Raw genomic sequence first — 25,355 nt, 5'->3', positions numbered from 1 at the left:
ACAAGCTGGTGAAGTTTTCAACTCAGTATAGCTGGACAGCACCGAGATGGGTCTTCCAACAGGGCTACTTCCTGCTGACGAGTACTTTTCTCATCGTTGATTTCCACCAGGCTGCTGAGAAAGTGGTGATCGGTCGTTTCCTAGAGCTCGTGTTAGTGATGGTATCCTGGATGCACTGGGACACACCTGCTCCTCAGTAGCACAGTCTTTGGGAGGAAACTTGCCCTTCTCAGCTTTCACCAGAGGCCCTTTATCATCATGTTATTTGTCTCTTCTCTCCTACTGAAATCACTATTTTCCCAACGGGTTGGTCGCATGTAGGTATGGACAGTTTGTTGTCTAGCAATGGAAGAGAGAAACACTATGCTCGTTAAATCAGTTTCATCATTCTTTTCTGTTGTTACTGTCATTTTAGTTTTTCTTATTTTCTAATTTTTACTGAGGTATAGTTGATTTACAAAGTTGTTCATTTCTGTTGTATAGCAAAGTGATTTGGTTATAGGGATACATATACATACATCTATTCTTAATCTTTACCTTCCAATCTTTAGTAAGGAAAGGGATTCCCATTACAGAAGAGATAAGGCTACTCCCAGCTGTTGCCTCCTGGAGGTGATAAAACTCCAGAAATGTTTGAAAGGGTGTTTGCTGGTTTGTGATGGGAGACTGCTTACTTCACAAAGGGTTAAAAGGCTGGGGGAGTCTGCTGAGCAGGAGAAAAAGGTGATGACTGTTCTGTAGATACAGCCTCCATTGGCATAGTCATAGAGTGGCCATATATTTGTGGATTTCTACTCGGGTTTGGTATCCAAAAGTCTCAGCAATGTAGATTTTCTCTGTATGTGGCTCTCCACTCTACTACAAGCAATGTTAGGAGAGTGAAGAGGAATAATGATTTCCTGAAATACCATCCCAGGGTTTTCTCTAGAGGTGGGTGGTAGGGGTGAAGAGCTTGGAGCTGCTGTGCTGGTACTAGCTCAGGCTGTGGGTCTGAACATAACACTCTTGGGATTGACTGCAACTGTGGCTCCATCAAAAGAATTGTAATGGAAATCTTCATTGGTGTAGGCTGAAGTTCTTGGGTACTGGTTGGAGTTGTCGAATGAATTTCCTGTATTCTAACTGGTAATTATTTATTGTGCCATGACAGGTCCTGGCTGAATGATATGTTTGATACTTTGGACAGGTCGAGTATGAGATTTACCTCCTATCCTGGGGTTTGACTGGCCACCTCAACCCCAGCCTGGGCTGTGCTGGCTGTAAGGGACCTGATCTTACTTGACAGTAGACACTAAGTTAGTGTCTGGTTAAGTGGTGGTGATTCATCAGAAGGTGAGTATGTTAGTAAAATACATTCTAACTCAATAGAATGGTCTACTGATGCTACTAGGGTGAGTCTTCTGAGGACTCCATCATTTAAACAGAGCCGTTTCTTAACTTTCTCCATTAACTAGTGATGGTTTAGGTTGTCTCAGCATTGTTAGTTATGGTTCATCTATAAGCTTTTCAGATTCCTGAATTTTGTGGTCATTATCTCCTACGTTTGAAAGCAACTCTCCATGGATCTCTGCCATAGTGTTGCATCTAGACAGTGAAGCATTATTTCCTCTTTTTTTTTTTTTTTTTACTGGACTATCTTCTCAACGCTGTTTAATCCAAGGATGATGTTTACTTTCCATGTTCAATCATTATACTAATGGCCTCCAACTTTGGGATTACATCTTTAAAAAAATTCCTTTATCATGATTTTTGTGTCATTTCAGAAGAGAAAAGATGTATGTATTCAATCCATCATGTTAACTTGGATTCAATTTTAAATGGATTTTATGCCCCACATCTAGTCACCAAGTCCTATGGATCTTATATTCAACCTTTTCCTCAGACGTCTTGAATCTTACATTCTTTCACAGTGGGCCCTCAAAGCACAGGTCCTGCCACTAACTAGCTGTGTGATCTTGGAAAAGTAATGTCTGCCTTTGAATTTGCAGTTCTTCGATTATAAGATGGAGATACCAATTATTCTCTTATAGGATTTCTGTGAAGATTAAATCAGGTGTGGCTCTAAAGTTGATTTTTCTAAAGTTGTTTCAGCAGAGCTGTGGTGGTGGTTCCTTAGTTTTTGCTTAGACCCCTCTTCTAAAGATCCCCTAAGTAGTCTCAGATTTCCTATCTCTTCCTGCTCCATCTTTCATACACTTCTAATATATAACTGTGATTTATCCTCCTATTTTATAACCTCTGATGGCAGTCCATTATCTTTAGGATAAAATCCACAAGTCAAGGTTTCTTTGTAACCTGTTATTAAGGTTAAATCTAATATCCTTTTAATTCCTGTGGCTGTCCTTCCTGTGCATTCCTCTCCTCAAACATACATGTGAATTGAAAGTCGTATCCGACTCTTTGCGACCCCACGGACTGTAGTCTACCACACTCTTCCATCCATGGGATTTTCCAGGCAAGGGTACTGGAGTGGGTTGCCATTTCCTTCTCCAGAGGATCTTCCTGACCCAGGGATTGAACATACATAACTGAATCTTAAACTCCAAACACATAAACAAGCTCATCCCTGCTGAGACCTGGCATACTTTTCCTGTATTTGAACCTATGAAAATTTTATTTCCTCCACTTGAAATGACCTTCCCCAGGTCATTTTTTTCCTCTTGAGTAACACTTAGTTCTAAAATTATTTCCTGTGGTAGGTCATTAGGATAATGGCCTCCAATGAATCATGTCTCCCTATGTCAGTGTGACATTGCTACTCCTACAACAGCAGATGGAATTGATTTCTCCATCCTCTTCAATCTAGGCTGGTCTTGTGACTTGCTTCAAAGAATAGACAGTGGTGAACTTGACCTTGTATGAGTTCTGGAGCCTGGGTCTGAAGCCTTTCTGTTTTCATCCTCTCTCTCTTGAAACTCTGGACATCGTCAGGCTGTAAAGCAGCCCAGTGTAGCATACCATGGGATACAAGGCAATGTGGCGATGAACAGAAGCCTCAGAAAAGAGAAGGCATTGCTGTTAAGCAAGTGAGTTGAGACCATCATAGACCCTCTAGCCTCAAATGAACCACTGGATGACTAGGACCACATGGGAAAGACCAGCAGAAGAACTGCCTGGATTGCTAATCACAGAATCATAATTGTGAACGGTGAAAAATCTTTATGGTTTGTGGTAGCTGGTTATACAGCAATAGATAACTGATATACATCCTCAGTGTGAAAGTGCTGCACTTTATATGCCAGCAAATTTGGAAAACTCAACAGTGGCCACAGGATTGGAAAAGGTCAGTTTTCATTCAAACCCCAAAGAAAGGCAATGCCAAAGAATGCTCAAACTACCGCACAATTGCACTCATCTCACAAGCCAGTAGGAGAAGGCAAGGGCACCCCACTCCAGTACTCTTGCCTGGAAAATCTGAAGGACGGAGGATCCTGGTGGGCTGCAGTCCATGGGGTCGCTAAGAGTCGGACATGACTGAGCGACTTCACTTTCACTTTTCACTTTCATGCTTTGGAGAAAGAAATGGCAACCCACTCCAGTGTTCTTGCCTGGAGAATCCCAGGGATGCGGAGCCTGGTGGGCTGCCGTCTCTGGGGTCGCACAGAGTCGGACACGACTGAAGCGACTTAGCAGCAGCAGCAGCAGCACAAGCTAGAAAAGTTATGCTTAAAATTCTCCAAGCCAGGCTTCAGCAATACGTGAACCGTGAACTTCCAGATGTTCAAGCTGGTTTTAGAAAAGGCAGAGGAACTAGAGATCAAATTGCCAACATCCACTGGATCATGGAAAAAGCAAGAGAGTTCCAGAAAAACATCTATTTCTGCTTTATTGACTATGCCAAAGCCTTTGACTGTGTGGATCACAATAAACTGGAAAATTCTGAAAGAGATGGGAATACCAGACCACCTGACCGGCCTCTTGAGAAATCTGTATGCAGGTCAGGAAGCAACAGTTAGAACTGGACATGGAACAACAGACTGGTTCCAAATAGGAAAAGGAGTACATCAAGGCTGTATATTGTAACCCTGCTTATTTAACTTCTATGCAGAGTACATCATGAGAAACGCTGGGCTGGAGGAAGCACAAGCTGGAATCAAGATTGCCGGGAGAAATATCAATAACCTCAGATATGCAGATGACACCACCCTTATGGCAGAAAGTGAAGAGGAACTAAAAAGCCTCTTGATGAAGGTGAAAGAGGAGAGTGAAAAAGTTGGCTTAGAGCTCAACATTCAGAAAACGAAGATCATGGCATCTGGTCCCATCACTTCATGGCAAATAGATAGGGAAACAGTGGAAACAGTGTCAGATTTTATTTTTCTGGGCTCCAAAATCACTGCAGATGGTGATAGTAGCCAGGAAATTAAAAGACGCTTACTCCTTGGAAGGAAAGTTATGACCAACCTAGATAGCATAGTAAAAAGCAGAGACATTACTTTGCCAACAAAGGTCCGTCTAGTTAAGGCTATGGTTTTTCCAGTGGTCATGTATCGATGTGAGAGTTGGACTATAAAGAAAGCTGAGCGCTGAAGAATTGATGCTTTTGAACTGGTATTGGAGAAGACTCTTGAGAGTCCCTTGGACTGCAAGGAGATCCAACCAGTCCATTCTGAAGGAGATCAGTCCTGAGTGTTCACTGGAAGGACTGATGTTGAAGCTGAAACTCCAATACTTTGGCCACCTGATGTGAAGAGCTGACTCATTGGAAAAGACCCTATGCTGGGAAAGATTGAGGGCAGGAGGAGAAGGGGACAACGGAGGATGAGATGGTTCGACGGCATCACTGACTCGATGGACACGGGTTTGGGTGAACTCTGGGAGTTGGTGATGGACAGGGAGGCCTGGCGTGCTTCGATTCATGGGGTCGCAAAGAGTCGGACACGACTGAGCGACTGAACTGAAGTGAACTGATACATCCTTAGGGAAATGTCCTAGATATACTCAAGGAAAACTCATGATTCTCTCCTCTGGGCTTTGTGGGTAATCTTCTATAATAGCACATAGCTCATATAACTATTGGTCTACCTGTATCTGTTTCTCTCACTAGATTAAAAATTTTCAAAAGCAGAGATGAAGTTTTTATTCACCATCACATCTCCCATGCGCACCCTAGTGCATGGTACAGAGGAACCATGTGCATTTATTGCCCAGGTCACAGACTCACCATTTCCTGAAATGCTTTCATCTGCTCTCTGGAACATATGCTCAAAAACATGGTAAGATTTTTTTTTATATCCTTAGCCTTTTCAGTTAATATTTCCTATATCTTGCTCTTACCCAATAGCCCTGCTTCCCTGTAGCCCTCTTAGGTGGTGGCTATCTTCCCTGCCCCATGCCTGTTATTCTATAGGGTTTGAAGATAGGTAAGCAATCTCTGTTTCTTATGGTTTCATTCAGTCTTCAATCCCTCCCTCTTCTCAAAAGAACACTTAGCTTTTACTCTCTTGACATCAGATTAAATCACCTGTAGCCCTTGCTGTGACAGTCACATACTGATTCGTGGGTCCTTGTGTCTCATTCTATATAAAGACTTACAAGTACCCTCTCTAACACTCCTCAGAAGTGATTTCAATATCTGGAGAGTTCACTCTTCCAAAATCACGACCTCCTAGTTCCTTGACTCCCACCCTATCTCAGTCACTTATTCCCATGGTCATACCTTCCATCTTGTCATCACCAATTGACTGCAACCTCTACAACCTCAGTTTCAGATATTCTACTATCCAATCACCATCTCTTATATTTCTGGCTCTCTTTCTCACACCTCCAGCTCCAAAACTCCTTTGCCATTGGAACCTAGAAATTTATTGTAATCATTACTCTTCACTGTTCTTTACCATCTTATTCTCACTTTTCCCCTTACTCAGTTAAAATTTAATGGTCAATCATTTTAGTTATTCTCTTGCCTCTCTTTGATTTATCACACTCTGATGCTTGCTCTAGTCTTTTAAGGACTTCTAATGAAGTCTAATTTTCTACTTGATACATGCTCAAACTCAAGGGAGTTGAATGTGGCTGGAGAAAGATTTGCCTCTCTTTAAATTCACAAATATTAATAACAATCAAGAGGGTCCCTAATGCTACCTAGGAGTCAAAACTCTGTTTCCCTCGTCCAATCCCTTTACTCCCCTAAACGACTATTTCATAACTTCTAATCTCTCCCCAATCCTCTAACATCTCTACCTTTTTTGCTTCCATTATTACTAAGAACATTTAAACAATTATTTGTACCCTTGTGTATTTGCTATGCCTCCCCTCCTCTTCCTATGAATACCCTGTATATGTTTTTGGCTAAAGCTACCCACGTACTGGTGCATCACATTCAATCCCTTACCTTCTTGTGGAAATCACTCCTTGAATTTTCCCTCTTTCCCCTGCACTATTTTTCCTCTTTATTGAATCATTCCCATCATCATACAAACATACTGTGACTTTCATATTAATTTAAAAACCTACATATCCTAATCTCATTTCCCTATTTAGATATTACTTGCACTTTTCCCTGTTATGAAAAACTCCTACAAAGGTTAAAAAACTCGATTCACTCTCTTCCCATTCTGACTTGAACTCCCTCCAATAAGACTTTTTGCTCTCAATGCTTCATAGAACATGAACCTACCAAGGTCAGCAGTGGAGCCAATGCTACTAAATTCAGTGGTTGATTCTCAGTTTTTATTTGAGTATCAGCTACATTTCATATAGTAGATCAAATCTACTCTTGCTGGAAATACTTGCTAGAAAATTTGGCTTCAAAGAAAACATATTTTCCTAATATTCCTCACCTCCAACTGTGCTTTCTCCATTTATTTTGATTTCTTCTTTTCTGCATGACTAGATTCTGTATACTAGTGTATACCAAGTTTCGGGACTCAGACTATGTTTTCTATCTGTGCTCACTCCCTTGGTGAGCTCATTAATCCCATGGCTTTAAATACCATCCATATGCCAATGACTTATGTCTCAGCTCAGTCTCTCCCTTAAAAAGCTACATCCACAAACCCAAGTGCCTACTTGTTATTTCCAGTTGAATGTATAATACGTCCCCAAAATTTAGTATGTCTAAAAATGAAGTTTTTGCAAAATCAGACATGCAGATCAATGGAACAAGTTAGAAAGTCCAGAAATAAACATACAATTAATCTCAAAGGAGGCAAAAATAAACAATGAAGAAAAGACAGTCTCTTTAACGTGTGATGCTGGGGAAACTAGACATCTACATATAAAAGAATGAAATTAGAACATTCTCTAACATCATAAACTCAAAATGGATTAAAGACCTAAAGGTAAAATCAAATACTATAGAAACTCCTAGAGGAAAACATAGGCAGGGCAGTCTTTGACATAAATCACCACAATATCTTTTTGGATCTGTCTTCTAAAGTAATGGGAATAAAAATGAAAATAAACAAATGGGACCTAATTAAACTTAAAAGTTTTTGCACAGCAAAGGAAACCATAACACAACTAAAAAACAACTTACAGAATGGGAGAAAATATTTGCCAATGGTGCGACCAACAAGGGATTAATTTTCAAAATATACAATCAGCTCAATATTAAAAAAAATCCAATCAACAATCAAACTCCTCAGAGTAAGCAGAAAGAAACAGAGTGATCCTACTGAAATATAAGTCAGAGCATGTCACTCATGCTCAAAGTCCTCCAGGCGTCCTAGGACCTAGAGGCTACAAGATTTGGCTCACTATTATCACTCTGACTTCATCTCTATTATCCTTTCTTCCCTTCGCTGTACTGCATTTTTCCTTTTCGGCTGTGCCATGCAGCTTATGGAATCTTAGCTCCCTGACCAGAAGCTGAACCCATGCCCCCTGCAGTGGAAGCTTGGAATTCTAATCAGCGGATCACCAGGGACATTTCATTCTTCACTCTGCTGTAGCTCCCTCTTCTTAGTTCCTCAAGACTCCAGGAACATACTAACTTTGGAGTTTTAGCTCTGGCTTTTGGGAATGCTTTTTCCCACAACATCCACATAATTCAACCCCTCATCTCCTTCCATCTTTACTCAAATGTAACCTACTCAGGAAGTCCTTGCTTGGCCACTGGTTCCAGATTTTTAACACTCCTATCCCCCTCTTCATACTTAATTTTTGTCCTTGGTCTTTCTCACTACTGAAATTCTAAAAACTTTCCTTATTATTTTGCTGTCTCCTCCACTAGAATATAAATTCCATGAGAGCAGAAATTTTCATCTATTCAATTTACTTCTAAATTCCCAGTGCCAATAATGCTTAGAAAATAGTAAATACTCAGTAAATATTTGTTTAATGAATGAGAACACATATTGAAAGAAGAACCAGATGGAACATCATCTACAAATAAAAATAAAACAATTGAAATATCTAAAAACTAGATTAAGGGTAAAATTATTTTTCAAAGGACAACTGAATGTCAACAAAAGAGATGTACGCCACGGTTCATCTCATGAAACTAGCTTACTTCACTCTGTATAATAGGCTCCAGTTTCATCCACCTCATTAGAACTGATTCAAATGTGTTCTTTTTAATGGCTGAGTAATACTCCATTGTGTATATGTACCACAGCTTTCTTATCCATTCATCTGCTGATGGACATCTAGGTTGCTTCCACGTCCTGGCTATTATAAACAGTGCTGCGATGAACATTGGGGTACACATGTCTCTTTAAATTATGGTTTCCTCAGTGTGTATGCCCAGCAGTGGGATTGCTGGGTCATAAGGCAGTTCTATTTCTAGTTTTTAAGGAATCACCACACTGTTCTCCATAGTGGCTGTACTAGTTTGCATTCCCACCAACAGCGTAAGAGGGTTCCCTTTTCTCCACACCCTCTCCAGCATTTATTGCTTGTAGACTTTTGAAACTAGCATAAATTTGGTAACAAAACCAGCAAGGAGGGTAAGTAAGAAAAACAACAGACCAATCTTGCCCACGAAAATAGATAGACATCCTAAACAAGAGTTTATCAAGTAAAATCCAGAAAAGTATGAAAAATATATTATGGCCAATATTAGGGCATAATTCCATTTATATAAATTTCAAAATTAGAGAACACTAAGAATACAAGCATTATTCATTATCCAAATCCACTTGGTGCTTGAGTTCAGACAGTGACAGTCTAAATAATCAGTTGGCATATTTGTGGATACTTCAACTGAGTGTATTTCTTTTTTAAAGTAACGTATAGTATGAAGACTTTTCTGGTGTGCTGTTTTATGCACCTTGACCTATGATTAGATTTGTGTCATCACCACCGACCCAGTCAGAATGCAGAACTGTTCTATGGAATTCATGGAATTCCATCATACTCCCAGTCCTTCTCAACTAGTGAGCCACTCTCCATCACTATAGGTTTTGTGCTTTTTTGGTTTGTTTATATTTTAGAATGTCCTATAAGTGGAATACCATAGTATGTAATCTTTTGAGACTGACTTTTTTCCATTCAGACAAATAACTTCAAGATCCATCCAAGTTGGTGCATATCTTAGTAGCCCACTCCTTTTCATTGCTGGATTTGGATGCACCACAGTCTGTTTATTCATTCACTCACTGAAAGGCATCTGGGTTGTTTCCAGTCTGGAGATCATTAATAAAGCCATTATGAATACTGACAAGTTTTTGTCTGAATACAAGTTTTCATTTTTCTTGGATAAGTGCCTAGGGATTGCTGGGTCATATGGTAAGCATATACTTAACTTTATAAGAAACTTTCAGAATAGCTGCATCATTTTATCTTCCCACCAACAGTACACAAGAGTTCCAGTTGCTCCAAAAACTCACCACCACTTGGTATTGTCAGGATTTTTATTTAGCCATTCTTAGGTATGCAGTAGATACTTAGTCCTTTTGGTTCCCCCAGATTGGAAAGCAAACAGCCAGATTTTAATAGTTAGGGAGTTATCTAAAATTTTATTTTAATTTACTTGGTTACTTGTTTGGATAGTAAAGGATACACCCATATGTGGAAAGATTGTGAAGAAGAGCAACAATATGTTTAGTATAGAAGTAGATAGTGGTTTTTCCAATGGAAAGGGAGGTAGATGCCATCCACTATGCTCTCCAGGGTCTCTAAGATACCTATTATGCATTATTTATGAAGCGCCATGGTGGTATAGGTGGTACATGTGACAGTTCTATTCTTGAAACTATACCCATGTGTTTGATAGATTTTACAATTAACAATTTTTAAAGAGATATTTGAGCACACAAAACACACAAACCCCGAAGTAATGCAGAAAAACTTACAACCACTTCTTTTGGAAGTTCAAGTACAATCAATTAGAACACTTAAAGGCATTTTGTAGAAGAACATAAGACTTTCTTAAAGCTTATTTAAATATAAAATAATTTCTTTAATACTATATGTTTGTACACATCCCATAGGGCAAATGGCTAGCTTATTAATGAGCTTATTTCTTTCCAGAAGCCTCAACCATAGGCTGGTCAGACCATTCTTTTTCAATATTATTACTTACTGATGATATTAATGACTTGACAAAGAGTAGCTTCTTCCTAGAAACCAGGACGAGAACTTGACTTTATGTAAGAAGCACACTGAACATATTATGCTTGTCATTCACAAATTATTAGGCGCCTCCCAGGTCACAGTCAAGGCTACACAACACTTCAGCAATCTTTCCTTGTTGCCATCAATACCTTGTAAGAAGAACATTTACCTGTGACAACACTGGGGATTTTGGAGAGAAAGCTCTTCACTGTTCTGACGGGCACACCCCCTGTCTTGTCATCTTGCATCTTTGTAATGATGTCTTCAATCTGAAAGAGATTAAAGAAAGGAAGTGTTATTGCATCTCACAAAGTAATAGTAAATGGTACTTTTATAAACAGCCAAAATGTGGGAACATGGACGCCAACAAGAGATACCAGGAAAGGCCTCTGCTGTGTCAATAAACATAGCAGCAGGATCTGCTTTGGGTCCTGTGCTGGGGATGCAGAGGCCGGGGGGTTATATATAAAGAGCAAAAAGCATGATCTGTAAGAACAAGGCCGTGCCCCCAGTTCAGTAAGGTAGGGAGAAAAGAAATTCTTGATGGGATCCAACGTGTAATTCAGTATGTATGTGATGAAGTTCCTCCTCTTTCCCAGACTGGATTTATATATAATTTGAATCACATGAAATTGCCATATTCAACCTAAAGAAAAGGAAATTTCCTCTAATATATTAACACACAGCTGTTTGGAAGTATAGGCAGGGCCGCCTTTGGGACCAGAGAAGAATCCAGCCACAGTGGCACAGGAGAAAAAGTATCCAAATCAAGACATGGAAAGTGCTGATCTGGAGAAGTTGGAGGACAAGTCTCAAGGTTGTGAGTGGTGGTGTGAAGGGGGTTGCCTCAAGCCAAGAACAGGATCCTCTCCTTTTGGACTAGGGAAGACCACGCTATCAGGAGAAAGGCCATGGTGGGCTATGGCCTGGAGCCAGGTGAAATTGTATTGATGAAACCAGATACTGTGTACATATACTGAAAAAAGAACAGAGAGAGGAGATGGACGACCAAGAATACAGGTGTCTAACTTGGAAAACCAATCTGTAGCTGAGAATTTACAAGGCATGTAATTCCCTGGGCTGAAATCTTCAGAATAGGATGGAGAGCAACCTGTAACAAGGACATAGATCTTTTTGTTTGTCCAGTGGTAGGGGAGGGCAACTGGGAAAGAAGAGAAGATAGTGTTTAGCTTTATCACTTATTTTGTTCTAAGCAACAGAATGTAGTTGAAACACCAGGATGGATTCTCTGAGTACTTCCATATAAGTCACATAATTTTAAGTCTAGGAATTTAAAGCTGTAGTTTAGCTAGTCTAATGTACTAGCATAGCAATTCGTGGGTGAGTTTCTCAAGGTCACATGACTAACAACTTATTTGCAAGAAACAGATAACTTGATAGAGACAAAGTTAGGATAAGACATAATGTAATAATAACATACAATAGCCAAAATATATTTTGACTTTATTATGTAGTACTCTTCTAAGTACTAGACACATATTATCCTATTCCATTCCCCTGAGTACTCCACAACTTCAATTCCACTATTATCCTCATTCTTAGATAAAGAAATTGAGATTTGGTGAGATGTATCAATCTGGCTAGACTAAGCTAAGTTGCGGTAACAAATAACTCTCAAAATCACAATGGTTTAATATAACCAATTTTTTCTCTCTAGTGCTACAAGTCTATTAGAGGTCAAAAGGGGGACTGTGCTCATTGCAGTTTCTTTGGGACCCAGGCTGATGGAGCAGCCATCATCTTGAATGTTGCTGGTCATTTTGTTAGAGGGACAAGAGAGAATTCTGAAGATTCTTGCATGAGTTATTACATGCTATAGCCCAGACGTTAATATAATAATGTCACAGCTCTTTGGACAAAATGAGTCACCACCCAACCACAAAGGAGACAGTCTTTTGGGTGCCAGGAAGGGAGGGGAGCTGACCACCTGTGAGTAGCATCAGTGACCACCTTAGAGGTTAAACCACCTTCCCAAGGTCACACAGGTACCCGGTGGTAGCCCTGAACTTGAATCCAGCTGCACACCCCAGAGATCAGGCTTCTGACCCCTGGGATGCTCCGTCACCCACTAAGAGTCTCAGAAAACAATCCAAACAAGGAGACCATTCTCCCCTGGATATTCCTTGATTTCCCTGAGAAGGACTGACAGTGAGAAAGAACTTAAGCTCCTGGTCCCTTAGGCAGTGGTTGAATATATAACACCAGGAAAAAGGGTCCTTCTCTGAAGACCTGTATTCTGTATCAGGAGGATTTTCATCCATAGTCTTATTCATAGTCTCAGCTAGGGCCCCACCTTCTGTCCTATAAACTCAACCCAGTGATTCAAAGTAGTTTGAGTATTTACTACTTATTGATAGTCCATGAGAGTTATTCCTAGAAAAGTGATTGTATTTTCAAAATAATCTATGCTTTTGGCTTAGTGTGCTATGTGAAACCAGAAGTATCAGTTACATCATTGCTTTTATGGCTTGAAAATTACTCGGAATTAGAGGAAAGCCAATATTTCAATTCAATTAGACCTCTGACTTGACACTAATTGGTAAAAGTTCCATTTTAGTGATATGGACTGGATTTAAAGACTGGCAGAGGTCATCTCCATGATTCTTTTTTCTTCTGCTCTGTTTAGTGGCTTTATCACACCATTGAATCTTAAAAGGACTTATTTACTAAAGAAGAAGATCCATCTTCTTATGGTGGCCCACCATGTACCATGGGTTAGATCACTCATCAGAGATGACAGGACAATCACCTTCAGTGACCAGAAAGGGGATAGTGTTCCAGTAACAGTTTATAACATCGGAGGTGTAGAATAATGTTTCATTGGTCCCTAGTTCCTAATTCCTTCACAGTATTAATGTAAACCCAGATCCTTACCCTGGCTTCATGATGGGCTAAAAGTCTGCTTCTTTACGTTGGGGCTTAGCCATGTGACTTGCATGGCTAATGTAATGTTACTGACTGTGATATGAGCAGAGACTTTCAATATACCCGGATGGTGATGCTCACCCTCCTCCCTTACCCTCCTGCATCAGATGGTGGTTGTTCCAAGGAAGGTGAGAGACATCCAGAGCAGAAGGGATGCAACACATAGCTAGATCAAAGATCGTGTGAGACAGTGGTCCAGCTTCCCTGTGGTTAGACGTCAGCTGAGCTGTAGACTTGTTAGTGAAAAGTACATGCTTATTGTGTGCCACTGAGTCTGGAGTGACTTACTACGCAGGGAAGTTGTGGCTATTGCTGACTGATACGTAGAGCTCTGGGGAAAACATGCATTTTCAAAATTGGTGAAGCCATACAAATACCTGGTAACAAGAATCAATAAATTTTAGAGGTGTAGTATCCTAGAATCCAAACCTTTTAAACAATGTAGAAATTCCACCTACACTATTCATTATGTGATTAAAAATTCTTAAGGTCAATTCTACCAGCATTATGTCAGGCAAATCTGCGATCGCTGAGTTTGATTCCATAGCATGGTTCACTGTGACATCAGCTAATAATACTGTCTTTGAATTTTTTTTTCATTGTGTACAGAGAAATGCTAAGAGTACAGACCCACCAAAAATTCAAAAGTGGGTTCCCAGGAGCTTATATAAATTATAATGGCAAACATTTTCAGAACATCTATGTTATGATCAATCCTAGGTATTTAAAATCAACTATCAATATTCTTTGTCTTAAAATTTATTTAACAAAGATATTGAAATTAAAACTCAGAAAGGTTAAGTGATTTATCCTAGGACACATAGCTAGAAAGTGGCAAAGCCAGGATTTCTTACCCAATTCTTCTTATCTCCAATGCCCAAGTTCTTTCTATCAAATCTAAGATTCATCTTATATCCTCAACCAGTGCCTGACAACATGCTTTGTAGATAGAAAGCACTTAATACTGTTTGCATTGAAGGGAAAGTTTAGTTCAGGCCTAAGAGTGTATAGGAGAAAAAAGAAATTGATCCAGATAATCAGATTCTCAACCCTCTCAGGGTTTATTCTGTTCCAATGACTGCTGGTATCTTGTTACTCAGCATTTTCCCTCTTGGTCTCAGGGGCTTGACTGGATTTATCTTCTATTGGTAGATCACAGCTTCCGGGTTGGGGGTGGGGAGAGGGGAGGTATACACTTTTGTTTTCTTGACTATTCAGTTCCGTCTAACTTCTGGTACCTTTTGTTCCTGAAGAAGAGCAACATCAATTCCCTGTCATCCTTTAATATGAGGTTCTGTGTCACCAGGGAGCATGCTGGACCTAAGTGACACTGAGCCAATCAATAAGCAGGTGGCCCTTATCTGACAGCCAAGCCATGCGGAGAAACCACGTGGCCAGCTCGACCAGTTCTGCCTGGATGGCTCACAGCAACCAGACACCCCTCTTCAAGGAGCTCAAAGCTCAAAGCACTGACAAGCACGTAAAACAGCAGGAAAAATGGAAGCCACTCACTGTACCATAGTGGGTTTTCTCTGAAATGAGGACTATTAGGACGACTGTAGGTGTAACTCACTGAAATAGCCATGCGGTGTTAAGAGAGGAGTGAGGAGAAGCAATCCTCTGTTTACAAACTGAAGCCACAGCAGGATGCTAGGAAGAACACTGGTCTGAGGCCCAAGAGAAATGCCAGCCTCAGTTTCACTGACTTGCTGTGTTGACCTTGGACAAGTTATTTAACCTCTCTGGACTTTAGGTCCCTCATCTCTACAGTGATAGCCCTGGTTGCTAAACTAAAGTTTCTAATTCTAAAATATGCGAGACTTCTCTGACCTGACAGATACAAAGCTGTGTCTGCGAGGAAAGACTAGGAGCAGCAATCAGGCTGCTGGGTTCCCCTTCTGCCCATCTGCCCTGTGCTGACATTCCCTGTGCTGAGCAGTGCAAGGTGAGGGAAAGGTCCCTGGGCAGGACCAGGGAGTTTTGATGTTTTGAGAAATCATTTTGGACAGATGGCATCAGAAGCCAGACAGAGACATGATCCAAAGAGGCCCTGACACTGCCCTTCATGGCCAGCTCCATCTCTACTTGGATAGATGGCATGCCTAACAGAAATGGCTAACGGCCAATATTAGTTTTGTTTGTGTAAATTAATTACCCGAAAACTAATTTATTTAGCTCCTCCAATTCTTCCTTGGTGGAAGATTAGAAAACTTCAAGAATAGGCCAACTATGCTGCTATTATTAAAAAAAAAAATCCACCCAAACTTCAGCAAAGAAGACAGAGTATGCCTCAGGCACGAGGGTCTTTTTTATTGAAGCATTTCATCTTGACTTTGCAATCAGTTGTCTATTTCTAGCTACTAATGACTGTCACTTCAGCTCCTGCATTCATTAAAAACCCCTTCTGTTTTGGTGTCTGCGAATGAATGAAAATGACTCTTTGGACACATCTTATCAGCCTGGAGGCAGGAATCAGAGCTGGCAAATGATAATCATATTTCTTAATCCAAAATGGGCATGCTTCACTGAGCATGCTCTGTCCCATATGTGTTCCATAAGATCAGGCCATTTCTCACTCTTACTTTTAAAAACACAGAACACTGCTATTCTAAACTTGTAAATGTTCTCAGCTTCACCTACTGGTTTAGTGAACATTTATTGAGCATCTACAGAGTGCCAGGCCCTGATCTAGTTTCTATGGTTACAAAAAGCAGGTAAAAGACAAATCTGTTCCTCTTCATCATGGACTAATAAATTTCAGAAAGATTCAGGGATCTAGTCTGTGTTGGAGATAGCAGAGCCAAGTATGAGTTCCAAAAAAAGCTGGAAACACTAAGGAATATCACTTTCAGAAGCCCTCAGAAAGGGAACCATAAAGGCTTCCTCCCTTTTTCTCCATCCCATTCAATGGCAAGAGCAGAATTTGAGATTCCTTGTGCTAGTTACGACAAGATTGCAGTGCCTCCTAATTTGTGTTCAGTTAAAGTTACTTTTGAACCTCTGTCATAGCCTAGAATGCTTTTGACAAAAAGTTTTTAAAAATCCAAATTCAGAACAGTATGGAGGTTCCCCAAAAAACTAAAAATAGAGTTACCATATGATCTTGCAATCCCATGCCGAGGCATATATTCAGAGAAAACTATAATTAAAAAAGATACATGCACTGCAATGTTCACAGCAGCACCATTTTCAGTAGCCAAGACATGGAAGCGAACTAACTGTCCCCCAATAGAAGAATGGACAGAGAAGACGCAGTGTGTACATACAGATGTATGTGGACTCTTTCTCAGCCATAAAAAGAATGAAACAATGCTAGTTGCAGAGATTATCACACTAAGTGATGTAAATCAGACAGAAAGACAACTGTCATATGGTATTGCTTATATGTGGAATCTAAAATATAACACAAATGGACTTACATACAAAACAGACACTGACTCACAGACATAGAAAACAAGCTTATGGTGACCAAGGGGAAAGACAGGGAGGATCAGTCATGAGTTTGGGATTAACACATATATACTGCTATAAACAGATAAACAAAGATGTCCTATTGTATAGCACAGGAAACCATATTCAATATAATAATCTCTAATGGAAAAGCATCTGAAAAAGAATACACACACACACACACACACATATATATACACACTTCAATAAATTTTTTTTAAAGTCCAAACACAGGGGATACAGTAGGCCCCCTACATACAAACCTTCAAGTTGTGAACTTTCAAAGATGCAAACATGTATTTGCCTGTCCAGCCATGTAAGTTAGTTCACATGCCTGGCATACATTGTCACATGTGTGCATCGTCCACAAATGGCTGTGCTTTTGTGTACTTTACTGTACAGTACTGTATGGAGAACAATAGACCAGTATCTTTTTTTCAAGCCCAGGATGTCTAGAAGCAAGCATAAAAGCAGCAGAGATGTTGCTGTCACTGCTAAGAAGTTATTGCACTGTACTTTTAAAGTTACTGTACTTCAAGATTAAAATGTTTTCTCTATTTTTTGTTTTTTTAATGTGTTGTGTGAAAAGTATAAACCTGTTAGAGTACTGTACTATATAGCTGATTGTGTTGGTTGGACACCTAGGCTAAATTTGTTGGACTTAGGAACAAACTGGACTTAGGAATGCACTCTCAGCTTGGTACTCATTCATATGTAGGGGACTTACTGTATTTTCCCCGTATAACAAGCAATCAGCATGTGGGTGGCTGCGGCATTACTGTAGTTATCCAATTCTACCTGAATCACCATCTTGGCCATTCCTTCATGGTTTCCAGAAGATTACCCCAGCGCTAGACATCACTTCTACGTTAGAGAAGTAGAAATGTGGGAAGAACCAGCGACCAGTGGTACAGCCATATTTGTTCCTTTTATCTGGAGAAGCATATTCCTTCCCAGAAGATCCCAACAGATCTCTGTTCTTGTCTCATGGACCAGAACAGGGTCACATGGCAACATGTGGTTGCAAAGAAAGCTGGGAAGAGTGCAGTTAACTTTTCCAGCCTCTTCACCACATGGAAGTAGGGAAGAGGGGAGTGGAAATGGGGTACGGTTCACTAAGTAATGCTGCCTACCACTAAGACCTTGTATTAAAGAACATTCATGAGGGATGGCTGGGCAGATCTTGATTCATCTCTCATCTGTTCTCTGCATGCAGCCTGTATCACCATAATTTGTACTCGCATTTCCTATTAGCTTTTTTTTTTTTTTTTACTTACCACTTAATCCTAATTGTGAGTGCTCAGTAAATACATATTAATGAATAATTGAATGTGGCAGTGGTGGTTTAGTTGCTAAGTTGTGTCTGACTCTTGCAACCCCATGGACTATAGCCTGTGAGATCTCCTCTGTCCATGGGATTTCCCAGGCAAGAATACTGGAGTGGGTTGCCATTTCCTTCTCCAGAGGATCTTCCTGACCCATGGATCAAACGTGCGTCTCCTGCATTGCGGGCAGATTCTTCACCACTGAGCCACCAGGAAAGTCCTATAATCAAATGTATTCATCAGTAAATGAATGAGTAAATGACATGAGTGCTATATTCTTAAACAACTTTATCTTGGAATCCAGCATTGAACAGGATACTTAATATTTTAGGGTCTCAGGGGTAGTGATATCTGGAATTTAAAGTAAATTTGGCATTTATATTTTTAAGATAATTCTGCTTTGGAAATATGTTAAATAAGTAGAAATTTCAAGATTTCTTGAACCTTAGCAACAACATTCAAGGAATTACTAAATAGGCATTTAGGTACTAGTTAAGCCAGGAGCCAATTACCCAGTATACTGAGCCTAACATCACCCAGGGACAGTGCTAGGCTGGAAAGATGAAACTGCATTGTTTGGTCTCCTGAAAGTTTATTTTTATGGTTTTAATATTACCATATGTACTGCTTCATAAATTACTTTTATGGAAAACATTGTTCTACATTTCACTGAAGAGAAAAAGTAGGCAAGAATGATATTCTAGGTCAGTGAACAAATAGCTTATTGATGATACTTTAGAGGAAATGACTTTCCCTTGAGCTTGGCTAGAATAGTGAAGCCTTAGAAGGCATCGTCTCTCTTGTAGAAGAATCTATTGTTTGTTTGGAAATATGAGCAGAGCTGGTCCTTTGGGCAAGCCACAGAATAAAGAATCTCTGATTGAGGAAGGTCAGATACAACGTAAATGAGGAAAATGGACACTGACCAATGACACATTCTAGAGACTTCAGAGGACCTACAATCTTTTTATTATAATCTCAAATTACTGTAATTTGAGTGTGCCATCTGCTTATAATTGGGAACCATCCCCCTTTCACAAATAAGCACACTGATACTTAGGGAAGGTAAACTGTCCAAGGCCAAATGAGACTTGAATAGTGAGATTATTGATAAGAAACCCTGGCAGCCTTGATCCAAAGCTGGCTCCCTGGGTCTCTACACCAGTGCCAGGGCAGCTCCCAGGGAGGTTTCGCTTAACCTTAGGCTTTAGCTGAGTGCAAGGAGATGCAAAAGATGGGGCCACATCTTGTGCTTAAAAGTTTAGTGCACAGTGGGGAAGGCAGAAAAATGTTCCCTTCAAAAGATGTCCTCATCCTCATCACTGGAACGTGTGACTATTACCTTACATGGCAAGACACTTTGCAGATGTAATGGGTTTAGGGCTCTGAGATGGAGTGGTTATCCTGGGTTATCCAGGTGGGTTCAGTCTAATCACATGAGTTCTTGAAAGATGAAGACTTTTCCCAGCTGTAGTCAGACAGAGAGAGAGAGAGAGAGAGATGACTATAGAAAAGAGGTCCGAGAAATCTGACTTCGTTGGCTTTGAAGATGGAAGGAGGAGCCAGAGTCCAAGAGATGTGAGAGGACTTTAAAGGCTACAACAAGCAAGGAAACAGATTGTCCCCTGGAGCCTTCAGAACGGTGTGCAATCCTGCCAACACCTTGATTTTAGCGCAGAAAGACCCATTTCAGACTTCTGAGCCCCAGAACTATAGAATAGCAAATGTATGTTGGGTTAAGCCACTAAAATTGTGGTGTAATTTGTTACAGAAGCAACAGTGACCCCTACTCAAGAACAAATGTTTGGGAAAAGCATTATTCTGTATTGCAAAACAGATTAATATTTTTTCCTTCCGGGGAGAAAGTGGGTAGATTTCCCACATTCCACTGTTCTCTGCTTTTTCTGCACAGTTTAACTGCCAAACCCATGGCCAACCAGGAACTGTGGCTGTCTGCTTGGGGAAGATGTCAGGGATGAGGACAGGGAAGATGTCTGTCTCTAACCCAAAGTAATTGCTTCCATGACATTTTAAATGCTTCAGTTTTTGGCCTACTGGGACCAATTAGATGAGTGGCTCAGAGGTTATTTCCAGGAGCTTCTTAAATAGGTCACAGCAGCCCACTAATTAACTTCAACACTACAATCTACACATGGAAAAACAAATATCCTTTCTTATTTCTCATCTCCAATCTTCCCTTGCCACATTCTTCAGTCTAGCCTACCAAGGAGAACTGGACAAAAAACATCAAGTGGAGACACAGTGTAGATAATTAGGTCAGCATCATAAAATGCTCCAACTTTGAACATGAAGCCTTCTACAGAAAGATTCTAGTTCAACATGTACATCACTTTTCCCTTACCTCCCTCAGTAAGGAGAAGTCAATATCTTAGTTTCCAAAGAAAACTGGTCCTTCCAGTATCTTGGAATCTCACTATATATTCTTCCTCCTGGAGGGGGAACAAGAAACATAAGACTTGTTCCCCCTCTACCCCCCGTCCCCGCCCCCGCAAGGACATCCTGGACTCTGGAATCATTCACCATTTCTGACTCTTCAACACCTTCCCCGACTTCAAGTTGAACAACTGAACTGGTCACTGGAGCAAATTAGAATCATTCATGTAAATCATCTGCTGTGGTTCCCTACTGCTACAAAATAAGTGCCAAGTTTCCTATTATGGGATTCAAGGTCCTCTATGATTTGTTATCAAACTACCTTTCTAGCATCAGCTCTCCAAACTTTTGGTCCTTGGATACACCTACCTGCAAACAATTCTCTGTATTCTCATGCAGTAATAATTCATCCACCACTGCAAACCCACTGGGTCCTCATCACCCTCCCAGGCCCTGTACAAATCTCCTCTAGGAAATGTCACTTGATTTTTCCAGCATACGCATACATATGCATTGCTGGTGCTAAATCGATTCAGTCATGTCCGACTCTGTGCGACCCCACAGACGATGACCCATCTGGCTCCCCTGTCCCTGGGATTCTCCAGGCAAGAACACTGGAGTGGGTTGCCATTTCCTTCTCCAATGCATGAAAGTGAAAAGTGAAAGTGAAGTCCCTCAGTCGTGTCCGACTCTTCACGACCCCATGGTCTGCAGCCTACCAGGCTCCTCCATTCATGGGATTTTCTAGGCAAGAGTACTGGAGTTGGGTGCCATTGCCTTCTCCAACATATGCATTAAGAATGTCTATATTTTTATTGAAGTATATTTTACTTGGCTTCCTTGTGTCTCAGATAGTAAAGAATCTGCTTGCAATGCAGGAGACTTAGGTTCAATCCCTGGGTTGAAGATCCCCTGGAGAAGGGAACAGCTACCCACTCCAGTATTCTGGCCTGGAGAATTCCATGGACCGAGGAGCCTGGCAGGCTATATACAGTCCCTGGGGTTGCAAAGAGTTGGACATGACTGAGCGACTTCCACACACACACACACATTTTACTTATAATGTGTTGATTTCTTCTGTACAGAAAAGTGATCCAGTTATACATATACATAAATATTATTTTTTTTTAAAAATATTCTTTCCCATTATGGTTTATCATAGGATATTGAATAGAGCTCTCTGTGCTATGCAGTGGGACTTTGTTGTTTAATCCATTCTCTATATAATAGCTCATGTAGAACCTGTCTATGAAACAGAAACAGACTCCCGGACATACAGAACAGACTTTTGGTTGCCAAGGGGAAGAGGACTGGGGAGGGATGGAGCAGGAGGTTGGGATTAATAAATGTAAGCTATTATATACAGAATGGATAAACAAAATGAATGCTTATATTTTTTATTCCCTTTTTCCATTCAAAGGATGTGAGGTAAGATCCAAAACATAATGTTTCTCCCTTGCTCCAATGGTAAGTGCCATATGCCTCCACTTGGGACTTGTTTTCTGTTACTCAAGTTTTGCTTCTTTCCCTCTGGACCGTAACTTTCTGAAGGGGAGAGACAGTTCTCATCTTTGAAGACAGGACCTGGTCTTCTGTACCTGGGCCCCGTTAAACGGAAAAAGAAAACAGAGGATAACAGTCAGCCCTTCAAACAGGAAGGACTCATCCCTTAATCTCAGGATAATGAGAGAGCCAGCCCTTCAGTCTCCCAGAGCTTGAGAGAGAAGAGAATTTCCAGATGGATCAAGAAGGGCTAGAATGAAATTTCCTCAGCAACTGCAAACCCCAGGACACCTAGAGACGTTTTAGAGAATTAAAAAAGAAAAAGCAGGGCTGCACCTGAGGCCCAGCATCCCCAATCTCCCCTCTCACTTCTGTGCACACCTCTTCCAACAGGGCTGCCTGAAGACTGCTCAGCTGCCTGTCCCCCGAAGCTCCTGTCTGATTTGCTCAGAACAACTGCCGTCCATACTCAGAAGAAGCCAGGGTGGTTCCCCCACGTGGTGCTAAACAGCTCACTGCTGGTGATGACGACAGCACCCTTCCCTCCAGCGGGGAGGGAGATGCTGCAGGACTCCCCTCAGCCCTTCTGACTCTGATTCTGGGCTTGTGGTTCACCTGGCCTGGCCCCACCTGTCCCGAGGGGACCCTGTCTTTTCACTGTTTCCTTGGGTGCTGGCCCCACTGCTGCTGATCCTGTTGCTTTTCTTTCCGGGGCATTTTCTTCTTTGGTGACATCATTCTTCAGGTTTGATGTCCCCAGATGCTCCAGTGAGCACAGGAGAGTTACCCCCAGGAAAGGGAGACTGGGAAAAACCAGTAGGCAAAGCCAGGTGGCCCAGTCCTAAAGGAGAAATAGGAGGCGAATCATCACTGATCCCAAATATATTTGTACGCTCACTAGAAAACCAGACAGAAGGGTTTTCCTTCCATACTTACCTTTCGGTGCAGAGGTCCTCAAGGATTTTACATGAGCCTAAGGAAGCAGAGGAACAGCCCCCAAAGGAGCCATGCAGGAGGGGCAGTTACACTGCTGACTTCAGGTAATTCCCGCCTCCACTCCTGAGGGCGCCCCTGAGCACTGCCCTCAGCAACCTGGGGTCCCCACACTATTGGGTGGGACCCAGGGCAACTCTGGCTTGTGCTGCCAGAGGGACAGCAGCAACGATTTTGTTTTGGGTTTTGAGTCTCATGCATCTGAAGAGTGAAACTGTTAGCTGCTCAGTCGTGTCTTTGCGACCCCATTGACTTTAGCCCGTCAGGCTCCTCTGTCCGTGGGATTTTCCGAGCAAGAATACTGGAGTGGGTTGCCATTTCCTTCTCCAGGGGGATCTTCCTGACTCAGGGATGGAACCCAGGTCTCTGCATTGCAGGCAGATTCTTTACCATCTGAGCCACCTGGGAAAGCCTCTGATGCGTCTCCTTGCTGATAATTAATGCTGCTTGGAACACCCCGGTATACTGCTTTCTGGAACACTCATTTGAGTCATGCCAGAGTGCCCCTCTCTGCTGTGTAACTGATGCTCTGAGGCTGCTGTCTCTCCTGTAGAGTCTACATCCTTCTCCTCACTACGTTCCTGCACTGTAAGTGCCCAGTCCCTTCTTTCCTTACATAAGAAAGAAGCACGAGGTCCCTCTGTTCTTTCTGCAATGAATGGTCTCTCCTTTCATTCAATCCAGCCACCAAAGGATTAAACAGAAGGGACTAAGCCATGATGGGTACTTTTACTCACCTTTTTATAGTATTTCCCCAACTTTTAAAAATATTCATGAACTACTTTTTATTAATTTTAAGGGATTACAGTTTGTTTCTAAAATTTAAGTGACGGTATAGGCAAAAGCTCTTAGCACAGTCCCTGGCACATAGATAGTTGCTTCCAATAAATGTTAATTTCCCCTCCTCCAAAACAGATTTAATTTCTTCTTCTATCTGAAGGAAATGAGTAACGATAGACGATTCTACCACTCCCTTCAGATGCATGTGATTGACCCTTTGTTTTCAGTCCCCTACAGAAACCTCAGCAGATGGCAGCTGGGGATGAAGAGCCATGCTTTCCAAAGAGCTGTCACTGAAGTCATTTCCTACCTAATGAGCCCACTTACTGTAGGTTTCCAACTCCATGGAAGAGGTCTGCCCATGAACCAACTCTGAATCACTCCTGGGCTCCGTGAGCAGCCTTTCTTTTACCACCTTCCAACCCAAGTCCCACCATGTGGCTGGATAAGCAGCAGAACTTTCCTGGCCACTGGTAGCACCTTGCCAAGGAAGGTCTGGAGAAAGGACAAGCTTTGCAGGCCCAGGAATAGGTGTTTTTTATTTCTATGTCCTTTGCCTCCTACTTCTGAAATCATGACCTGAAAGATAAATTTGTTTTTCATTCCCAAGAAAATGAGATAAATACAGTATATATCCACCTGGCGTAATTCCAATTTTAATCTAAGAAGGAGTGGAGAAACTCTGGGAAGCTTGTGATGCTCTGCTGACCACACACTGAAAATCTGTGGGATAAACACCCGTGAAGGGAAGTGAAAGTGTTAGTTGCTCAGTTGTGTCTGACTTTGCGAGCCCATGATGTGTGGCCTACCAAGCTCTTCTGTCCATGGAATTCTCCAGGCAAAAGTGCTGGAGTGGATAGCCATTCCCTTCTGCAGGGGATCTTCCTAACCCAGGGATTGACCCCAGGTCTCTCCCATTGCAGGCAGATTCTTTACCATCTGAGCCACCACCCACACTTGAAAATAAACCCTGCACGTCCCTTGGGAGGGCAGTGGGATCGTTTGCCAATGACTTCTGCTAACCACATGGGTTTAAGCGACTTTTGTAGTCACTATTTTTGCAATCTCCGTGCAGCTCTTCTACAACAGGAGGGCAAGTGAGGGTCAGACGGAGCCTGCAGGCCTATCAGGCAGGACCTAGGAGCACCCACTGGGTGCCCAGCCCCCACCTCCAGGGGAGACAGGGTGGTTGGAGAGTTGTCCTGCAACTTGACAGTCATTCAGCTGCCCACATGCCCTAGCTTTTCAAGTTTAAACAGAGATGCTACATTCTATCCCACTCAGCCTTTAGGAGGAACTTGAGAGGAGAAGTTTTAAGTAGGGTACCTGGCCCCTCCCATCTAAATGAAGATGACCCTTTCCCTCCTCTGCTTGTGGTGGGAGGATTTGCAGGGAACTGGAGGTGAAGAGGAGGGACACAAATGGGAGAAACTGCTGGATTTGAATCCATGATCACAGCAGTTT

At 41.5% G+C, this 25,355-nt stretch overlaps 1 protein-coding gene across 7 annotated transcripts in view; it reads right to left on the bottom strand.

The window, feature by feature from the left end:
• The window catches only part of RGS6 (regulator of G protein signaling 6), a 611,079-nt gene that overhangs the window by 185,261 nt on the left and 400,463 nt on the right, over nt 1-25,355 (bottom strand). For all 7 annotated transcript variants that reach the window (XM_070797807.1, XM_070797809.1, XM_070797808.1 and 4 more), the window contains exon 3: nt 10,670-10,769. In XM_070797807.1, the coding sequence (XP_070653908.1) occupies nt 10,670-10,769 (100 nt within the window). The remainder of the gene's footprint in view (nt 1-10,669; nt 10,770-25,355) is intronic.

Source organism: Bos indicus, chromosome 10, assembly GCF_029378745.1.
Source record: "Bos indicus isolate NIAB-ARS_2022 breed Sahiwal x Tharparkar chromosome 10, NIAB-ARS_B.indTharparkar_mat_pri_1.0, whole genome shotgun sequence".
Taxonomy (NCBI): Eukaryota; Metazoa; Chordata; class Mammalia; order Artiodactyla; family Bovidae; genus Bos; species Bos indicus.
This window is presented reverse-complemented; position numbering and strand designations above follow the sequence as displayed.